This window comes from Ostrinia nubilalis, chromosome Z (genome assembly GCF_963855985.1).
Source record: "Ostrinia nubilalis chromosome Z, ilOstNubi1.1, whole genome shotgun sequence".
NCBI classification, from domain to species: domain Eukaryota; kingdom Metazoa; phylum Arthropoda; class Insecta; order Lepidoptera; family Crambidae; genus Ostrinia; species Ostrinia nubilalis.
Genome location: NC_087119.1, coordinates 6,435,951 through 6,456,860, shown reverse-complemented (window position 1 = coordinate 6,456,860; position 20,910 = coordinate 6,435,951). Strand labels below are relative to the sequence as shown.

Below are 20,910 nucleotides of genomic sequence, written 5' to 3'. Positions count from 1 at the left end.
AACAACAATAAATAATGACAAATTAATAATATTTATTTAAAAAACATTACTTACGTGAGTGGGCGCGCGGTGAGCAAATTGCCGCTTGGCGACACCTGATGGTAACAAACTCCTCCTTAAGCTCTGAGGGCGTCCAGCATATTGGTAACGAAAGTAGAAAGAAATTGCTTTAATACATTACTACAGGGTGTTAGGTAAATGGGTATATGAGCCGACACTGGCCCATGTTAACATGGGCATATAAATGGTATGGTGAAGTTAGAAAATTAATATCTTCATTTTAATTGTTTTAATTTTCATACAAATCGGATTTTATAAAATTTATTTTGTATGAAAATTAAAAAAGTTAAAATGATGATATCAAATTTCTGACTTCACCATACCATTTATATGCCCATGTTAACATGGGCTAGTGTCGGCTCATATACCCATTTACCTAACACCCTGTATAATTTTTAGACGAGGGAGGTAAAATGCTCATTTTCAAAGTCTGATCGCCATCGTTGCACGGCGGCTGATCGCGTTGGTTTGACGGAACCTTTAAAGCTTCTAAACCTAGCTTTAAATTGGCACTTAAAACTTTAATATTTTGCTAACAGTCCCCTAATTCCCTTTATCGCCGGTAATCGAAAAAATAGTCTTGGAAACCCCTAAGCCATTTTAAAATACCTATCCAACGATACCCCACACGATGGGGTAGAAGATGAAAAAAAAATCATCCCCACTTTACATGTAGGGGAGCTACCCTATAAAAATGTTCTACCAAATTTTTATTCTACCACTTTGTCGGCGTAATTAATACTCGTACATATTTCCACTAAATTACAACTTTCCAGTGCCAATAGTTTCCAAGCAAACCCTCGGTCGGACAGACAGACGGACATAACGAAACTATAAGGGTTCCTTGTCAGGACTACGGAACCCTAAAAGGCACTGTAGTTTGAGCGCAATCGATGACGGCTGCGCATGGCATTTGTGAGCCCTCGGGGAAAACTAAATTAATAATTTTAAACTAATTTAGAATTTTACATCACTGGAAACCACCCGTATTTAATTTAAATCTTTACACTTTTCAAACAGTGTATTTTAATTCTTAATCAGATATGAGAAACCTATCAGAAATCCAAGATGGCGGCTGAGCTGCCTAACCCATTTTCAATACAATATCTTTTTTCACAAAATTGTATGCAATCTATGTTATAATATTGTAATCGTAGCTTGCTTGCATTCAATTTGATAAGCCCAAACCTCATGCACCTAGATCTAGAGCTTCAAAAGGCACTGGAGTTTGAGGGCAATCGATACCAAATACCTAAGTCGTAAATAAGGTCTTATTTAAAATTCTAGATTATAATTTTATATCACTGTAAACCATTCATTTAAATTCTTAATTGAATTAAAACAGTATTTAATTTCAATTAAACAAAAGCATCAGTTATGATACTTTTTTACTTGTATTAAAGATAAGCCCAAAACCACATAAACTTAGCTTTGCTTAAAAAGTACTAGAGTGTGAGCGCAATCGATGATGGTCGCGCATGGCATTTCGAGAGCTTGCGGGAAAAAAACCTAATAAAATTTAAAAAGGACCTTAAATTGATTTAAATGCCTACAATACCGGTTCTAAATGAGTATTTAATTTTATTTTAACCCTGCCCAAAGCTTAACTTGTTCAAATTCATAAAGATAACCTACGAAAATTCGTGTAGTTCACTGTCTCTCAATATGTTGAAAATGGTAATTTTATTTATGATATAGGTACTCGTAATGGGATGTTAAAATCACAGAAAACGATTTGTTTCCATATCTTTATTTTAATAAATCAATATCAATTCAACATTAATGCTACATACGAAAAATCTATTCGAAATTCAATATGGCCGCCGCCCCACCTGGATGCCAATCGAACCTAATTTTACATCAAATTGTCTGCAGATGGCTGAATGTATCGAATTCAAAAAGTCCAAAAGCTTTTAATGCTCGGCTTCAAAAAGTTCTAAAAGTTATAATAAACGCTAAGGCCGCGTAATCTCACGAGGCCATAGGCAAAAACCAAATGTGTTACAAGAACTATATGCCTCCTATAGTGTTTTATAATTTAAGTGCCTATACAAGTTTTCTTTGGGTAGGGCTTCAAATAGAACATCCAGACAACCTATGAAAAATCTATGATGCATAATCCCACTGTCTATTACTGCGTAAAATGGTACCTACATGTAATCCAACTTTAAATGGGAATTAATATAACTGGAAACCATTAATTGGTATTACTATCTTCAGTTAAATTAAATCAGTACATTAGGCCAAATTAAGCCAAAAATATCAAATATTGGAAATTCAAGATGGCCGCCGAGGCGTCACCCATTTTTACCTGAACAAAGATTTTCCAGAAAAGCTATCCAAGGCAGCTTGAACGTATCAAAAATGACAAAATGGAAAGCTCGCAAATCGCGTAAGAGCTTCATAAAGCCGTTAGGTACTATAATAAGTACAAAGTAGAAAAGTCGCATTGTAATTTCGCGAGGCAGACAAAGTAAATTACTCATAAACTCATAAATCGGTTATTAAAATGAACTAAAATGCCTCCAATAACCGTATAAACTTATGTACATAAGTTTCCTTAGAGCAGGGCGTCACCCGACTAGACAAAGAAAATCGATAATTTAGGACTCATCACAATTTCTGCTGAATAAGTGCTTTAATCGTATTTAAACCAGCAGAATAACATTCGAATGTTAATTTAATGGGAAACAGTTCGCTTTCTAGCTCTTTGGTGGAAATAAAAAAGATTCTGAGGTACCTTGAACAGATGCGTCGCTCTCAACTGCTACCGCCGGCGAGCTGGAGACGAATGTGCCAAACCAATTATTGCCCCAATCAGTCTAGTATTGATTTTCCCAGAAGGGGATGGGGGAGACTGCCCAGCATCTGTCGAACAAGATTTATCTCCACAAAATAGTGCCATCTGAATCACAGGTAACACAAACAAAGAACTAGCTTGTTGCGCCAAGCTATATGGGCACGTAGATGGCGGTAGTGCCGGTATGACATTTAAATAAATTAAGTGTGGTCAACAAAATCTAAGGAAATATACCTGGTTCGTGGCTGATTTGTACACACTTCTTCGATTCGCAGCCCGTGTCTGTGACCATGTATGAATTTCAGCAAAATTCACCAAAACCACAGAATACAAAATAATTTTCAGAACTAAGTGGCGCCAGCTGTATTTATGATATGCAAACTAGACCAAACACCAGAGACTAGACGAGTCAAACTTCCATAGACTAATTTAGGCAGAGGACACAAGGACTAATTCCTACACAAAACAATTTCATCCGACACGTCAATAATTGGTTTGAAACGAAAAACATTGAAAGATAATATACACACAATTGATTACAATATTTAAAAACATTCACTGAATTGATACTAAAATCATAGACAATAGAGGTTGACTCATCATTTATGTACCGATGAGTGACCATAGACTGCCCGCCGACGCACCAGGGTGCATCTCCAGATACGACAGAAACCTTAGCTACTCGTATGTTGATTCGTTCTGGTCTATTTTGAAACTATTATACTATCAATGAAAATGCTATATTAACACATTATAATTGATAATGTACATAACATATTAAATAATATTAATTGTATTTTGAAACTCGCTTTGCGTTCGCGGCAAAATTCGACGAGAGTCAAGATCGATTATGCCAAAAGACAAGTACATAGAACAACAAAAAACATTCGCAATCATTCATAACCCGTTGAGTTAGGGTTGCTATAACAAGTTCATTGAGTATTGTTCGCGACTGTACATGATACGGGGTTCGCACGCAACCTATGTCAAAGGAATCAAATCTCGTACTATCATTACCTCATCTGACGCTAGATTAAAAAAAATATAGGTTTTGTTTAAAATACGTTCCCTCAATCGAGAAATTTAAAACCTTGTCGTCTTACATTAAGGTCATTAATTCCAGTCTTATATAAATAAGATAGAATTGTTTGTGAGAAATGGAGCAACCTGCGCGCGCACGTGTACATTCCCCCAAACCGTACATATACATAGAATGCATTAAAGTATGTACATAGAGGAGTGGATGGAGGAGCTTTCGGCAGTGACGCACTGGATGAGACGGAGGGCGGACGTCGTCGTGAAAATCTTTAGCATGAAAACACGAGGGAACTCTATATTTTATATTCTATACCGTAGGAACACAGTAATAAGGATTTAACAGTAACAATAATTTCCTAACTAGTTAGGTAGGTACTTGTATTATAATTATCAACTTAACTGGAACTTGAAAAAGCATAACATGGATGTAGGAAATTCAAAAACAATCTATACAAATATTTTAGAGAGGAAAGATTTTTTTATATATTTGTTTTGAATAGGCTCCGGAACTACTGGACCGATTTGAAAAATTATGTCACCATTGGTATCCAATTTTTTTCTGTTGCATATAATTAATGCGAAGCTGGGACCTTCCGCTGGTACCTATATTATTTATGTTATAATATTTTGACGAAGTTTAGTAATATTAAAATTTTATTATAAGCTCAGACTTGAACATTATTTGTAAGGGATTATAAAGTACAGTTCATTTCCAACCAATAAAGTTTCATCAATATCTGTTCAATACTTTTTGCGTGAAAGAGTAACAAACATCCAGACATCCATACAATACCCTCCACTATAGTGGAGGAGGCTCATAGTCCAGCAGTGGACTGTAAAGGGCTGTTGATGATGATGATGAGTGAGACATCCATACAAACTTTCGCATTTATAATATTAGTAGGTCTAGTTAGTATGAAAGCAAAATCATAAGTTAGTTAAGTAATGAAGTTTACTTAATTAACTTATTTTGTGACTTATTTAGATGCAGTGTTCAGGAAATTAAAAAAATAGTTCCAATATACTTTCTGATTGTTTTTTAGGTTGTGGCAATCGTAATTTATTTGCAAGACTCGTGCAAATGTACGAAAATGTGCATCGTAGTATTCGTAGCCCGGTGGGACACGGTGACCCTGGCAACCGTGATGTTATTTCAGATGTAAAAGGTCCTATACGACCAGCCCCCCTAGACAAAACGCACTTTTTGATCGAATCGAAAATGGAATCCGTCAAAACTCCATATAAAAAAGGGGCTTTTCGACCACTTTTCGACTGGTTTGCGATTATAATTTGCACTTTGTCTAGACCCACAGGAAGCTAAATTATTTGTCACGGAGTACCAGGAGCGCAGGTTTCGCAAGAGATTTCACTGAAGCAGGGACGCGTTGCCCTTGGTAACAGGGATGTCATCTTAGATTCAGAATGTTCTACGGGAGAGATAGGATACACAGGACGCTACTGTTTATCCCAGTGCATTTAGGGGTCATATTGCTTTCCAATATATTTTACTAGAGATCAGTCGGGTGAATTCGAGTGGGACACGTTGCTATGATATGATTTCAGATGCAGAACGTCCTTTACGTCATAGTTCTATAGTTTTTGTCCCCGGAGTACTAGGAGCCCATGTTTTGCAAGAGGTTGCATTAACACAGACACACGATGTCCTTAGTTACCGTGATGTCATCCTAGATACGATAAGTTCTATAGGCTAGACGTAGTTTTCGACTCTTTGTACAAGTTGCTTAGGTCGTGTTTTGCAGTTTGCAAGAGATCGTCATTGCATTAACACAGAGACACGTTGTCCTTAGTTACCGTGATGTCATCCTAGGTACGATAAGTCCTACAGGCTAGACGTTGTTTTCGATTCTGTGTACTCGGGGGTTAGGTCATGTTCTGTTTTTAGAATTCGCATTAAAATAGCTTGGTTAGTTTGTCACATATCGTCATAAATTATAGCCTATACAGGGTGTTAGGTAAATGGGTATATGAGCCGACACTAGCCCATGTTAACATGGGCATATAAATGGTATGGTGAAGTCAGAAAATTGATTTCATCATTTAATTTTTTTAAATTTTCATACAAAATAAATTTTATAAAATCCGAATTGTATAGAAATAGAATACGTAATAGTAGCTGACTCTTTTATAATGCGAACAGCTAGGGGCTGGAATTCGTTGCCTGCTGCTGTCTTACCCGAAGACTATTATCCGGGCCTTTTCAAGGTGAGAGTGAATAGGCACTTACAGGGCAGATATGTACCATCCTATACTGCATCCCACTTAACATCAGGTGGATTGTGGTCAAATACCTGCCTTGTTCATAAAAAAAAGCTAAATTGCTAGATAGTATTACTAAATACTATCTTTTGCCCGCGGCTTCACCCGCGTGAAATTTAGTTTGTCACAAGACATGTCGTCTTAAATTATAGCCTATATGTTATTCTGGGTTATAAACAATAATACTGTAAAGTTTCAACAAAATCCGTTCAGTAGTTTTTACGTGAAAGAGTAACAAATAACTATTATAATATTAGTAGGATTAGGAAGTACGATAGTAGGAAGTAATATTTAATAATACTATCTTATGACAGGACAACGTCTGTTGGGTGGGACAGCTAAGTAATAAATAAAAAATGAAAGCTTTGGAAGTTCATCATATAACTATCATGAAGATTACAACCGCAAAGATTAATTTATTGAAGCGATTCTACTGGTTTCTACGTATTTTATGTAGATTTCATATGCATGCAAGTCTCTCAAGAAACCAACCGAAAAAACATTTTTTTTATGATGAGGTTTAAATCCTTTGATGTCACAAACCACCGACAATTATTTTTAATTGTGAATGACGTTTTATCAAACATCAATAAGACCATAGAGCCTTGGGAAATTAATTTATTGGAAAATTTTGGTTATTATGTATTTATTATCATATTTTTAAATTCTGAATTTTAATCTGAAAATATTGGTAAGTTGGATGATCAAATATTTTCCTTATTGATTGCACCGAGCTGGTAGGTAGATGTTACTGATATGAGAGCAGCATCTTGATCAGTAAGTTATTCAGTACACATTAATTTAATAGTAATTTTATTTTCAGGTTCAAAACAAGCACCATGAGCATAGAAGCCCACAATTTATGCAAAGCAGTCATGAACACATGTAGCACCAACTTGTCGAAATCCAGTTGCGCTTTTGACATGGACGGAACCACCACGAATGGCGCGAGTTGCGTCGCTGCCTCCGACACCAGGTCCAGTGGCGTCCAGACAAAGTCCAGTAAGTACAGGAAGCTGCGAAACAAAACTACCACTACAGATATCAAGTCAGTTCCTAAGATTGAGAAGAAGCTCAGTCAGTCGGAGGGTCACATGTGCGATATCCATGCTATAATCACGCTCAATGTGGTTGCTCGAAGACCAGAAGACGATCAGAGGAGTTTGTCTGTAGAGACATCTGATATAAAGGTCTTGACGAACACCTCGTCCGCCAAAAGAAAGGAAAGCAAACAGCGCAGTAAATGCACTTGTACTGTAGAAGAATGCGCGAAGACAGGCACGTGTGCGGATTCGTGCAAGGAGCTGTGCAAGTATGGCGGCCTGGGCCCATGCAACGCCTTCAGTCTTGGTTCAGCTGACTACCGCATGTTGTTACGGGAGAAGTGCAACTCGATGCTCATAGGCGGCTGTCGCGTACCGATCTGTCGTAACTTTAAAAACAAATTATGAATTGACTCTACATTATATTGTTTCATTATGTTTTATAGAGATTGTTGTTTTACAATAATAAAGTGTTGTAATTTTTATTCAGTAAATTTTTCATTCTGTTCATTCATTTCTAGTCTTGAGGGAATATGCAATGCATTCCAGCAAAATGCATTCATAAAAAATTGTACACTCCTACAAGAATCTAAAAAAGAACTAAATTGATAATATTAAACAATTAATGTATAAGTAGATAAGCTACATCACGGTTGATTTCATTGATCGCACTCAATGAGATATCTTGGCCAAAAGGTAACAGGAAAAAAGATACGTTGTAGTGGGTTAACATATTCTGTGATAAAATTCATTCATTCTGGTGATAAAGAATATTTCAATTTTAAGTAGTTTTGTTACTACTCTTATAACATCTGAATGCCTGGTACCTCAGACTATTTTAGGATCATGATGTCAACTGTTCAATAAAAGATTTGTCGATACGCACAACTTTTGTGAAATAAGGTGAACAAGAGAATATTACGATACGCACGACTTAAGGTGAGGTGCTTAACTCAGGCAGAAACCCTAAGGAGAATAATAATTTTACCTTCATTAAAGTTTATATTATTGTAGACTAGCTTATGCCTGCGGCTTCACCCGCGTGAAACTCAGTTTTGTCACAGATCGTAATTAATTATAGACTCATATTCTGAGTTATAAGCAATAATACTGTAAGGTTTCATCAAAATCCGTTCAGTGTGCGGTATATCCACACAAATACATAGTATCGGAGTTGCATATTGTCGAAGAAACGTCTGTGGGAGTTCAGTTTTTTGAGTCCGCAATCGCATTTGGTATAAATAACCCCATTTTAAATATTAGGATTTAAAAAAATGCCACAAAACGCAATCGTTGCCTTTACGGCTCAGAATACTTACATTTTAAATGAGGAAATTTTGCACATGCAAACAGGTTCACGACGCACGTTTCTGATATTGGCGTACTCGGAGTGCATATTTCAGAGGAGGTAGCACAAAGTCCACGTGGATACATTGTTAGTAAACAGGATTTATACGAATACATTGTCATATCAATGATCATCGATTCATGCAACTGACTGAAACGGCTAGATGCGATGGAAGATTTACGTGAGTTGCATCTCGTGTAAGCGTTCCGCCCACCTTAAAACTTTGAACTCCTGAAATATTATGACGCCCTGGTACCAGGAGCGGGTATTTCAGGTTAGATTGACCGCTGCGAAGGCTGTCCAAGCAGGCTGTAACCAACGTTTGAGATCTTAAAGTTAGTATTAAATAAGTACATAGAAAATTATTTCAACTAAACAAAATGCGGGCAATCTAAATAGTCAGGGAGGCCTGCGCCCATGATATGCCATATTAATAAGTATCATAGCTCATGATGAGTAAGATTAGTACCTTGCTATCATTTTTGAATTGATAGTCCAACATCCTGAGGGGGCCGTTTATGGTCGCTAGGCATGATTATTATACTACTTTTTATTTACTTGCTTGATATGCAAAGTAACAGATTTTTCAAGGGGTCTACTAAATGGGGCTGTTAATATTGATAAAGTTTCGATCATAGTTGATTGTTATTTATAATTCAAAATAGAAAAATAGTTTTCCATAATATACAATATTTATAAAAGAATAGCGGGAGATGGAATCACCTTGGTGCACACGAAAAGCACACTGCAATTCAGCTGGTGTCCTGCTCACACAACAGATGCATCTCTTCTGTATTTCACATGAACCTCCTTCAAGCCTGTGAACTCCTGGTAGTTGCGAGCGAACCTGGATGACGTCATACGCCCGGAGATCGCGTAAAATTCATATTCAATTTTTATACCTGCAGGTGTTTGCACCTGAGAGGTTATGCACTCTCAGCTTTTGCACTTTAGGGGCAACAATGTAGTACTGCAAAATCTCCAATAGATTAATTTATACCTTGCGCCGATTTATGATTTGCTGTTGAAGTAACCAACCCATCTTTTGTTGAAAAAACATTCCTTTTAATCAATTAATCAATATATGTATTATTAACTAGCGGCCGCCCGCGACTTCGTACGCGTGGATCCTGTTTTACCCCCTTTTCCCGAATTTTCTTTGCTATAAACCTCACGGAGCCCGAGACCTTTCCAACGAATGCAAAACCGTGGAAATCGGTTCGTGCGTTCTGGAGTTATAGCGTCAGGGAGGAAAACCCGACTTATTTTTAGGGTTCCGTACCTCAAAAGGAAAAAACGGAACCCTTATAGGATCACTTTGTTGTCCGTCTGTCCGTCCGTCCGTCCGTCTGTCAAGACCCTTTTTCTCAGGAACGCGTGGAGGTATGAAGCTGAAATTTATATCAATTACTCAGGTCTACTGTCCCTTGAAGCTGTGAAAAAATCAAACCGCAAATTTTCGACACTTGCAAGGGAATCAAAACCTACAGGGTGCTTCCCGTGAACTCAGAATCTTGAAATTTGGTACGAAGCAACGTCTTATAGCATAGATAAAGGAAAAATTACGAAAACCATAAATTTTTAGTTACATCACATAATATATTATTTTTTAATAATTTTAAACTTACTACCCATTTCCTCATAAACGCGTAGAGGTATTAAATTGAAATTCATACCAAATACTCAGGTCTATAATACCTTTAAGCTGTAACAAAATCAAACTTCTATGTCAACGCAATCAAAAGAAACAGAAATTTAAGCTGCATATTTTGAAACTCGCAAGTACTCGCAAGGGAATCAAAACCTAAAGGGTACTTCCAGTCGACCTAGAATCTTGAAATTTGGCATGAAGCAACGTTTTATAGCACACATAAAGGAAAAATTCCGAAAACCTTAAATTTTTAGTTACATTACAAAATATATATTTTTTAATAAATATAAACTTATTACTTTTTTCCTCATGAACGCGTAGAGCTATCAAGTTGAAATTCATATCAAATACTATAAAATAAAGGATTACTTAAACGATAAAGAGATCTTTGTCTTAAATTTATGCTCCTCCATCTTTCCCCATTGTAATGTTATGAATTTCATTTTGCAATAAAAATACCATAGTTATGACTCGATTGTCGTAATGAACGAACTTTGTAAACCTTGCAGGTTTGTACGGAACCCTCGGTGCGCGAGTCCGACTCGCACTTGGCCGGTTTTTTATATAGTAGATAATACAAGTAGGTACACAATTTTGACGATTCATTCTTTTATGACTAAAGCAATTCAATTGAACGACAAACGCCCGTATTCACAAACATTACTATGAGGTCTCACAGTGCGCGTGGACTCACAGGGTGACACACGAACCGATCACAGAGCTCTATTCAACACTGTCTGTTCAATTTGCTGCATCGTTTGTGTACATGGGTGAAAATGTTTCTTTGCTTAAACGCTACGGAAAATCCGTATTTCCCCGATTCCTAGAATACACTTGCATATTCTGAGAAAATTTGTGACGTCAATACAACTGTGTCTCCCAGGGTAACACCTGTACCAGGATAGCATAAACTGCGAGGAGGTCACTCACTGCTGGAGCGGAATATATTATACAACTAGCTACATACCATTTGGTTCATAGGACTTCTATGTACGAGTGCAGAGTGGTTGCAAGTAGAAGGGATAACAATAGCGCTGTCTATAAAGCGGAAAAGGGATGGATGTATTGACATTCACGTTTTACATAGACTACGTTAACGTAGGTATATGATATTGCTGCATGATGAAAGCTTGTTTATATAACGAGTTCAATTACACAAACGGTATTGCAAATGCGCTTGCTCTCTTCCTCTTGGTCAGTAGTGTGTTTCGTCTGTATTCCTGCACACATGCACGAGTCTACCACCCTCCACCCTTCTCCATCCATTCAACTACTACATGCACATTTCAATAGTTTCAATTTTAAATGCAATAAACTTTCAAAAAAAATTAAAGTCGAATATAAATAAATTCTGGGTCAGGCATAGGCACAGAAACTATATCACAATAACTTGTGAATTTATCGTCATAATTTGTCGTCAAGCAACAAGATTTCAAAGTGAATTGTTGTAAATAATAAAGATGCACCTCTTAGGCTTGAGTTGCACCATCTTACTTTCCAACTCAGCCATAAGTAGCCTCAGCTACTTGATTTCGTAAATTCTTTTGTCCATGAAAAGTTACTAGCCTCTGGAAACAAACAACTAAACCTATCAAAGGTTGTAATCAATTCTTCTTACATAAATGCAGTATGAATACTGGATAATTAATTAATTTTTTCTTTTTAATTAGGTACTATTATTTATCTTTTAATTGAATAATTAAATAATATCTTGACCGTTTCTCTTCTCAGGTAAGTATTAATTGCAATTTTATTTAACATCAAATCTGCAAAAACTGCTCAGTGCACTGCATTTGCAGTTTGCGCTCCAGTGCAACAATGCAGTTCTGCAACTGTTCTACCAGGCCAGCATAACTTATGAAGGGATCGTCAGCTGAAGCTGCTGTGAAACAAACTTCCTATGTAGTAGTGTAGTAGTAGGAAATATGTGTGAGTGCAAAGAGATGCAACGAGAGCATCTCTCAGGTTGGAATGGGACAGAAACTAGGTCAATGAAGTTATTACATAAGCTACGTTAACGTAGTAGTATATAACACTGCTACGCAGAGAATACCGCTGTTTCATTTACTATCTCTCACACATTTACACATTATCAAATCTATACGCACCTATGTATGTAAAAGACCTCGTCTCATTTTAATTTTAGCTAAACAGTTTAAGAAATAATAGGCCTTTGGTACCTACACAACAACTACACTCGGCATCAAATAAATCGCACCTCTCGCGACAAGCACTTTCAAACGTATGCATCCCCACTTCCTACCAATATTGGCACCGTTTAAAAGCCTAGTTCTAAACTTCATTTCATTAAAGGAAAGGTTTTTACTCCAAAAATGTGTCTTTAGAAGGATCCAGAGTCACTTCTTCAAAAATTGGTAGTTACGCTTGTGCCAACTTTTATGGTTATAAAACTTTTAAGTTGGGATTAATCGCTATCCATCTGTTAAAGAGGATACGTGTGATCATTATTTAGTTTTATAACCATTAAATTTGGTCTAATTGATCCCAGAGGTGAGCCCAAAGTGAGGTCTATTTTCAAGTCACATTTATGGTATATGTTTATAATTTATTAAGAAATTAAATGTCTTTTTCTTATAGGATATTGATTGGGCTTTCAAATAACACCAATATTGTTGGGGCACCATGATTGTGTCTGAAGAAAATCTTTGAAGTACGCGTCGCGGAAGGTGTGGTTTATTTGATGTTGAGTGTATTACTACTTATAATATTCAAGAGTTACCTTCACATTTTTTCTACTGCCACTCGTCACTGCCATTCCTGCGCGGGTATACTTACTTATCAACATTTTGGGATTGCACCGATGACAGATATCTGAAGTGTGTTGCGACAACAGCTTCTGTAGCTACTGTTGATAACGTTGACAAGTGCTGAAATATGAAAACAGGATGTTTTGAAGGATCCGTACAAGTTAAGATAGGATCACTCTTATAATGTACCTAGCGATCACCCGCGACTTCGTACGCGTGGATCCCGTTTTACCCCCTTAGGGGTTGAATTTTGCAAAATCCTCTTTTAGTGAGCACCGTTCTAAAGGAACCCCTCATGCAAAATTTGAGACTCCTAGCACTGGTAGTTTCTGAGATTTCGGGATGAGTGAGTGAGTACGTTCATAAGTGCCACCAGTGCTGCAGTGGTCTAAATTGAATTAAAATATTTTTGATTTTGAGTGAGTCAGTGACCTTTCGCTTTTAGATATACCTAGATGTTATTCTGCCACAGCTAGGACTTTTTTACCCGACTGCGCTAGAAAGAGGGTTATTAATATAGGGAATTAAACGGACTTGAAATGTATAGTTCCAAAATACAGTGTGCTTACCATGAGTTTACGTTAGGTGTGCTCGCTAGCGACTGCGTAAAAAAATGACATTACTTGTATGACATATTGTTCAGCGCCCCTAGCGGCTACTTTCAAGAAACAAAATCTTCATAGAGATTTTTGACGTACTCGCTAGCGAGCTCACTTATCGTAAACTCATGGTAGGTACACTGAACTGTCCTATCCATGACATTGACAGTGGGGCGCCACCGTCAATACCGGATCGCTGGTTCCGATTTGTGCCATGTTGGAAACCATATAGTTGAACGATGGTAGCGCCCCCCTGTCATTGAGTTTGGTGGGACAGTTCAGCGTGGGTCATTTAAACAATATGGTTTACTGACTTACAGGAAGGAATAGTGCGACTTAAAATGTTCTAAAAAAAATTATTAGAGTGGTCTAAGCGAATAAATCTCACAATGCTTTAAAAAAAATAACAAGATAAAAACCTATGGAACCCCTGTAAATGGTAAACTCAAGTGCTAGTTTTTTAAGATTCGGAGATAGCATTTAATATTTGAATTAACCATTGAATAAGGAAGAAGATGCAATTCGAAATAAAATGCCAACTCAAAATAAAGATAATTTATTTATTTAATAAAAACATCTTAAAAATAAACATATTTCGATTTAACCTAGATACAGTAGATTGCTTTTTTCTACCTTGCAAGCAAAAGTTACATTACATTTTTGTTTAAACTAAAGTAAATAACAGATGTAATATCAATAATATGAAAAAAAAATCTTTTAAGAAGATAGCAAAATAAAAAAAACATATTTTTAACTTTTTAAAATTTGATATCGACTATCGTAAATGAAGAAGTGACATTTATTTAACTAAAATTAAATTACAGTGAATCAGACTTGGCGAAAAATAAAAGCATTTGCTTATACAGGGTGTTAGGTAAATGAGCCGGCACTAGCCCATGTTAACATGGTCATATAAATGGTATGGTGAAGTCAGAAAATTGATATTTTCATTTTAATTATTTTAATTTTCATACAAATCGGATTTTATAAATTTTTTTTGTATGAAAATTAAAAAAATTCAAATGATGATATCAAATTTCTGACTTCACCATACCATTTATATGACCATGTTAACATGGGCTAGTGTCGGCTCATATACCCATTTACCTAACACCCTGTATAATCGTGTTATGTAATACATAGTAAAGGTACTTACTAACTAATGTGTTTTACTAAACTTATCGTATGTACCTACTTACTTTTTATAACTATACAGGATAAGTATGATTTGTGATGTGTACACATATCTAATATTCTGGAGTTGCGTAAATAATAAAATTATAATAATAAAGGAAAAACAAAAAATAATTTTACATTTTCGATCAAATGAATCAAGTGTAACATGTCAATCATAGCGCATGATTTTTGTAATAAATGTATTTTTCATATTATTATTTTTAAAGCACTTTAACTTTCATAAATAGCGTTATGAAGCGTCACATAGATTCAGATTGTCTATTTAAAACATCCATACAACACTATAAACCGCTGAAACTAACCTTTATTGAAAGAAAGTAAAAATGTTTATTTGATACCATATGAAAACAATGCAAATTATACAGTGTGAGTCACGTTAAAGTGTATATATGAAAATAGATGAAACTAGACCTAATTTTATCGACAAAAAAGTGGTCAAAATTTTTTTGAGATTTTTTTTTAATTTTTTATAGATTTTTTTTTTCTTTCAAGTACTTATTGTAAAGAAAACGTAATAACTTTTAAGCTAAGAGGTATATCCTGATAAAATAAAAACAGTAATAATGCTAAATAACAGACGATACTAAAAAAATACATAAAATACTCAGAAAATGCCAACAAATAATAAAAAATGATACTTTTTGAAAAAAATCTGCTTAAATATTCGTGTTTTTTTGGTTATTTGATAAATTTCTCCAAAAAATGCCCCTATAACCGGTGGTTTTTATTACTTTGTATTATTTTCTATCGTATTACCTTCGTAAAACCAAAAATTGCATGTCTCTATCCCTATCACAACGTTTGCAATGATCGTTTGAAATAAGCCTCTCCGGGCGCGCCATTCAAAGCTTCGGTAACAACGAAACTGAAAATGGCTCTAGATTTGTAATTTTGATAAAGACAAGTTAGATTTCAAATAAAAACAAAAGATTTCGAAGTAAAATAAGCATTTTAGTTAAAATTAAAATTGTCTCTACCTGTAGCGAAGAATAATGTTGTGGCAGGCCTTTGTTCAAACGATCATAGCAAATGTTGTGATAGGGATAGAGACGTGCAATTTTTGGTTTTACGAAGGTTATACGATAGTGAATAATACAAAGTAATAAAAACCACCTGTTATAGGGGCATTTTTTGGAGAAATTTATCAAATAACCAAAAAAACACGAATTTAAAAGCAGATTTTTTTCAAAAAGTTTCATATTTTATTATTTGTTGGCCTTTTTTGTGTATTTTATGTATTTTTTTAGTATCGCCTGTTATTGAGCATTATTACTGTTTTTATTTTATCAGGATATACCGCTTAGTTTAAAAGTTATTACGCTTTCTTTACAATAAGTAATTGGAAGAAAAAAAATTCTATAAAAAATTAAAAAAAAATCTCAAAAAATTTTTGACCTGTTTTTTGTCGATAAAAATAGGTCTAGTTTCATCTATTTTCATATGTACACTTTAACGTGACTCACACTGTATAAAACATTTTGTTATAATAATGCTTTCCCTGTCCCCTAATATTTAAACTCGGATTTCGGATACGTGAATATTTTCGACAACTTTGGCAATTCGCATTTGGCAAAATCGATTTTTGGCATTCAGCTCTCTAATATAAAAGGGCGATAATATAAACTGAAACGATCTACCAATCCCTAATTTTTAAGTGACCCATATGGAATTTTGTTTACATAGGGGTCACTTAAAATTAGGGATTGATGGTGAAAACGGGCATAAGTTTAGTAATAGTGGGTAGAAGTCGCCGGTGTGGGCGTGGGGGTGTGAGTTATGGATGCGGGGGAGGGCAGCGCCGGCAGCGGCGTGGGGGGCGAGGTGTACACCTTGCGGTCCGGCGGCAGCGAGGAGGAGAGCCCGAAGCTGCCCAGGCCTATGGGGGAGCCCCCCATAGAGCCGCTGGGAAGCATCTGGCCGTGCACGTTGCGGACCCCAGCGAACATGGGAGCTGCACCTGGAAAGGGAGATGGTAGAGTTAGATTTGACTTGATTTAGAAGTTTTGGCCTTATTTATACAGCAGTATAGCTTAGTTTACATTCGCAATTGTATTAGGCTGGGTTGCACCATCATACTTTGACAGTAACAAACGTCAAAAACCTGTTAAACTCCATACGAAAATCGCCGGTTTTCGTTATAGCAGGCCTGTTCATCTCCGCGAGTTTACATCGAAAACAAAACACGCACGATGGCCCACCTACAGGATACTATTCGACAAGTCCTCACATACGAGCGAACATTGACTCACGCACGCGTATTCTTGTGTATGATGGAAGAAAATAAAGTAAATGGTGTACTAAATACTGTGCAGTATTTAACTGCCTAAATAATAATAAAAACACAGAATGTACTTTTTTAAGTTGCCTTAAGACACTGAGAGGTAAATAAGTAGTTAATATTATTCATGTTAATTCATGCTAAATCATGTATTTCCTCCGCCATTTTCCGCAGTTTGGCACCTCACGTCACATCATTTTACCGAAGTCAGCCCTATAGCTTCGGCGCAGTGCCGATCACTGACGTTTGTCAACAAAATGGTGCTTGAGTCTTGAGACAGGCTAAATTACACCATATTGTTAATGACATTGAGCATACATTTTTTTAAATACCTTCGCGAAGTAAAACTTCTGTACTTAGTACTTATTATTATTCTGTGGTTATAGTCACTGTCAAAGTTTGATGGTGCAACTCAACCTTAATTTGTTATCATCATTAGAATTAGATCAATTAAGCCTTCAACCACACCAACTCGACAACGTGACCTGTCATTGGTCGCGCGACTTGTCATTGGCTTATGATCGCGCTGGGGATGGCGATCTGCACGCGTTAGTGTGGTTGAAGCATAAGTATCCGCTATAGAAGAACAGACTGAATTTTTTAGAGACAAATAGAGGATTTAGCCCTCAATCTAGGCTAGCCATACGGGTTTGGGTTCGAAATGCCATAGATAGTAAAATAAAGTAATAGTCCAGTCATTATAGTAAGTTCACCTCGGAATTCGAGATACCCAGCTGTAAGTCTGTAAATACGTGTATATTGACACCCTAAAAGTTGTCTCAAAACCTACATATGGTAGGGTGTAAGCAACTAAAAGGACATTGTCAGAAACCGCCTAAAAACCGCCCAAAAACATTAACCCATCATAATTATTTTCTATTTTTTTAAATACATTAAGCACCCTTTCATTCTAATGGACACTTAAGCATTGAAAAATTAAATAAATAAGTCTTTTAACGTTTATTCTATAATACTATTACAACTTCCGGACGTTTTGGTGCGTGGCATGGTCTAAAACCTATCAAGTTCCATAATTTTTGCCGATAAAATCTGTACGAGGCATTACCGTACTTTATTGCTGGGAGTCCATGTATAGTGATGTTCCTGCGGCCATCATAGACAATAAAATATCGATTTTGAAAATAAAATAAATCGATTAAACTGCTTTGAAGACTAGATTTGCGTTAAAAGCTAAAAAGATATTGACACTATGATAAGAAGCTATCTAAAGTGTCAAACTGGTCGAAGGTCGTAAATAAAATAAAAATAATTAGGACCATAAACTGATATTCATGGTATCATAACTGTAAAAGTGTCAGAATCCGATGTTGAATCCAATGCCAGTTGAAGTGTGAGAAACATATATCAACCTAGTATAGTTGCCAGTCTCTCATAATCTATGCCAATGAGGGTTTTCGCGATTGAAAAATCCCCCAGATGGCAATACGTACGTGAGGTCCAAATGCTGCATGATTGGTTATTTTTGACATGACATTGATAGATATCCACCAATCATGCAGCATTTGGACCTCGCGTCTACGTATTGCCATCTCGCGGATTTTTCAATCGCGAAAACCCTCATTCATAGCACATGTATAATAATAGACCAAATGAACTTTTATAGATTGTGAAAGAGAAGATAAAGATTTTATTATTTTATTAAAATCTTGCCACGAGGTAGTTTTTCAGTAGAAACCAGGATTGGATAATCGCTACAGGCAAGTATCAAAACATTTTATAAATATTTTTAATCGATTATATCCTTGTGAATCGTTTTAATAAATTGACATTTTACTTTTTCAATTAAAACTTTTTCAATCCCTAGTCTTGTCAAACTGTCATCATGTCAACAAATTATAAATGTCACGTCAGTTGACTCAATTTCAGTCTTCTGTGCGTTTATTGTATTTTTATTTCAATTAAATAGTGCTAAAGGGTTAGTACTAAAAGTGAAAGCCTTTTTTCAGAAAGAAAACCAATGTGGTGCCCTTATTATTCATACTGTTTGAAAGTTACAAGTCAGTGATACAGAGTTGCCGACATTATAACTCCGTAGTGATACCATACCAAAGAAGAAGTTTTCCTAAACACTTGTGTTATTTTTATATGTGATCAAATAAAAAGGATTAATTCTACTGTTCAAATGGAATAACTTATCCCAAGAGACCGAATATAAAAAAAACCTCTCCATAGAAATTATCACCATCACGAGGATGTGAATTTTTTTGAGAATTTGATATTGGTCCTGTAAGAAAAGTAGTTGTATTTCAGTAGTAGAATCATCAACCCTTCTTGTTTCATCAGCAAGAGCAAGATTACTATAAAAACGCCCTGTAGGTAGGTATTGTTAAGCTGAAGAGTTTGTTTAGTGTCAAAGACTGTCACACAGTGTAACTTAAATTGGCATATTATGATAATGAACATAAAAACTTAAATAAATATTTATGTTAATATTTTTTCTATTTATTTATTTTCCCAAAGCTTCACAGTGACAGCTGAAACAGCAATACTGTTGTAAAACTAAACTTGGAACAAACTGTTACAAATATTTTACAAATTAAAATAAAACCGCATGTTGCTTTACTTTCTCGTATAGGTAATAAATGTAATTAATGGCTAGATTATTAATGTTACTTTGTTACCCTCAATAGTGAGGAGATCTTATAAAATGGTAACCCTGATTTTCATTGTCATTCAAGTGCTCTTTCTTCGCATAGGCTTCTGTGATTTGGCCAAGGGCCACACACATTGCGATAACATTATGCGACATTGATTTGACAGCAGCGGAGTGAAGTCTTGCGACTATGCAAAATGATACCCTGTAATCGTAGCGCATATAGACATAGACGGGGCGGGGCACATAGCTCGTAGAGCTGATGGCCGCTGGGGCAGGAAAGTTCTTGAGTGGCGACCACGAGCCGAAAGACGTAGCGTGGGCAGGCCTCCCACTAGGTGGACCGACGATCTGGTGAAGGTCGCGGGAGGTGCCTGTATGCGAGCGGTGCAGGATCGGTCTTCGTGGAAATCCTTGGGGGAGGCCTTTGTCCAGCAGTGGACGTCTTTTCGGCTGAAACGAACGAACGAACGATACGTATTACCACTATTTACCAGACATTACTATTTATTGCATTACACGTAGGATTACACGTAGGAGCACGCGCATTACAGATTCGGCCTTGCATTATTATAAGATCTTGTTTCGCCCTTTTACGAACTTCCTCCGTGAGGACATCCCCGCCGAATTCTATGATGAACCTATCAAAAGTCATATTCTGCAATGTCAACCCACCACAAGGTGGACCGACGACCTGATAAAGGTAGCGGGAAGGCGCTGGATGCAGGCCGCTACCAACCGTGCGATGTGGAAGTCATTGGGGGAGGCCTATGTTCAGTAGTGGACGTCCTGTGGCTGAAATGATGATGATGATGATGAAATGAATGAAAATGTCAAATCTTCGAACGTGTATAATACCGTGCCAAAGTAATCATATAATTTTGGCACCTTAATAACTATTGCCGTTTTTGTTGTAAAGATCATGCAGCGCTACTTGCGGATATTATTGGAAAGAAAACTATGTGCGCTCTAGATCTGAAGCCGCTTTAACGAACACGAAGTGCTCATACAATGCGGCGTATTTTCTTCCAGTCTTTAGTCAGGACTCTAGTCGAATTAAAACCCCGGTTGAACGTGATATAGCCGCACTAGAATACGATGCTTTTTTGCATAATCGCAAGACTTCGTTCCGGTGTCGACCGAATGTTATCATGATGTATGTGGCCCAGGGGTTACCGTAGCCGCTAAGGTTTGAAACTTCTTGCTTAAAATATTGTAGTCTTTGGCATAGACTACG

The 20,910-nt window shown here is 36.4% G+C and overlaps 1 protein-coding gene across 1 annotated transcript in view; it reads right to left on the bottom strand.

Annotated features, from left to right (window-relative positions):
• Positions 1 to 15,873: 15,873 nt before the first annotated feature.
• LOC135087175 (forkhead box protein F1-like) overlaps positions 15,874 to 20,910 on the bottom strand; it is a 284,057-nt gene continuing 279,020 nt past the window's right edge. The window contains exon 2 of the mRNA XM_063982016.1: positions 15,874 to 16,738. Coding sequence (XP_063838086.1) covers positions 16,509 to 16,738 — 230 coding nt within the window. The 3' untranslated portion in view covers positions 15,874 to 16,508. The remainder of the gene's footprint in view (positions 16,739 to 20,910) is intronic.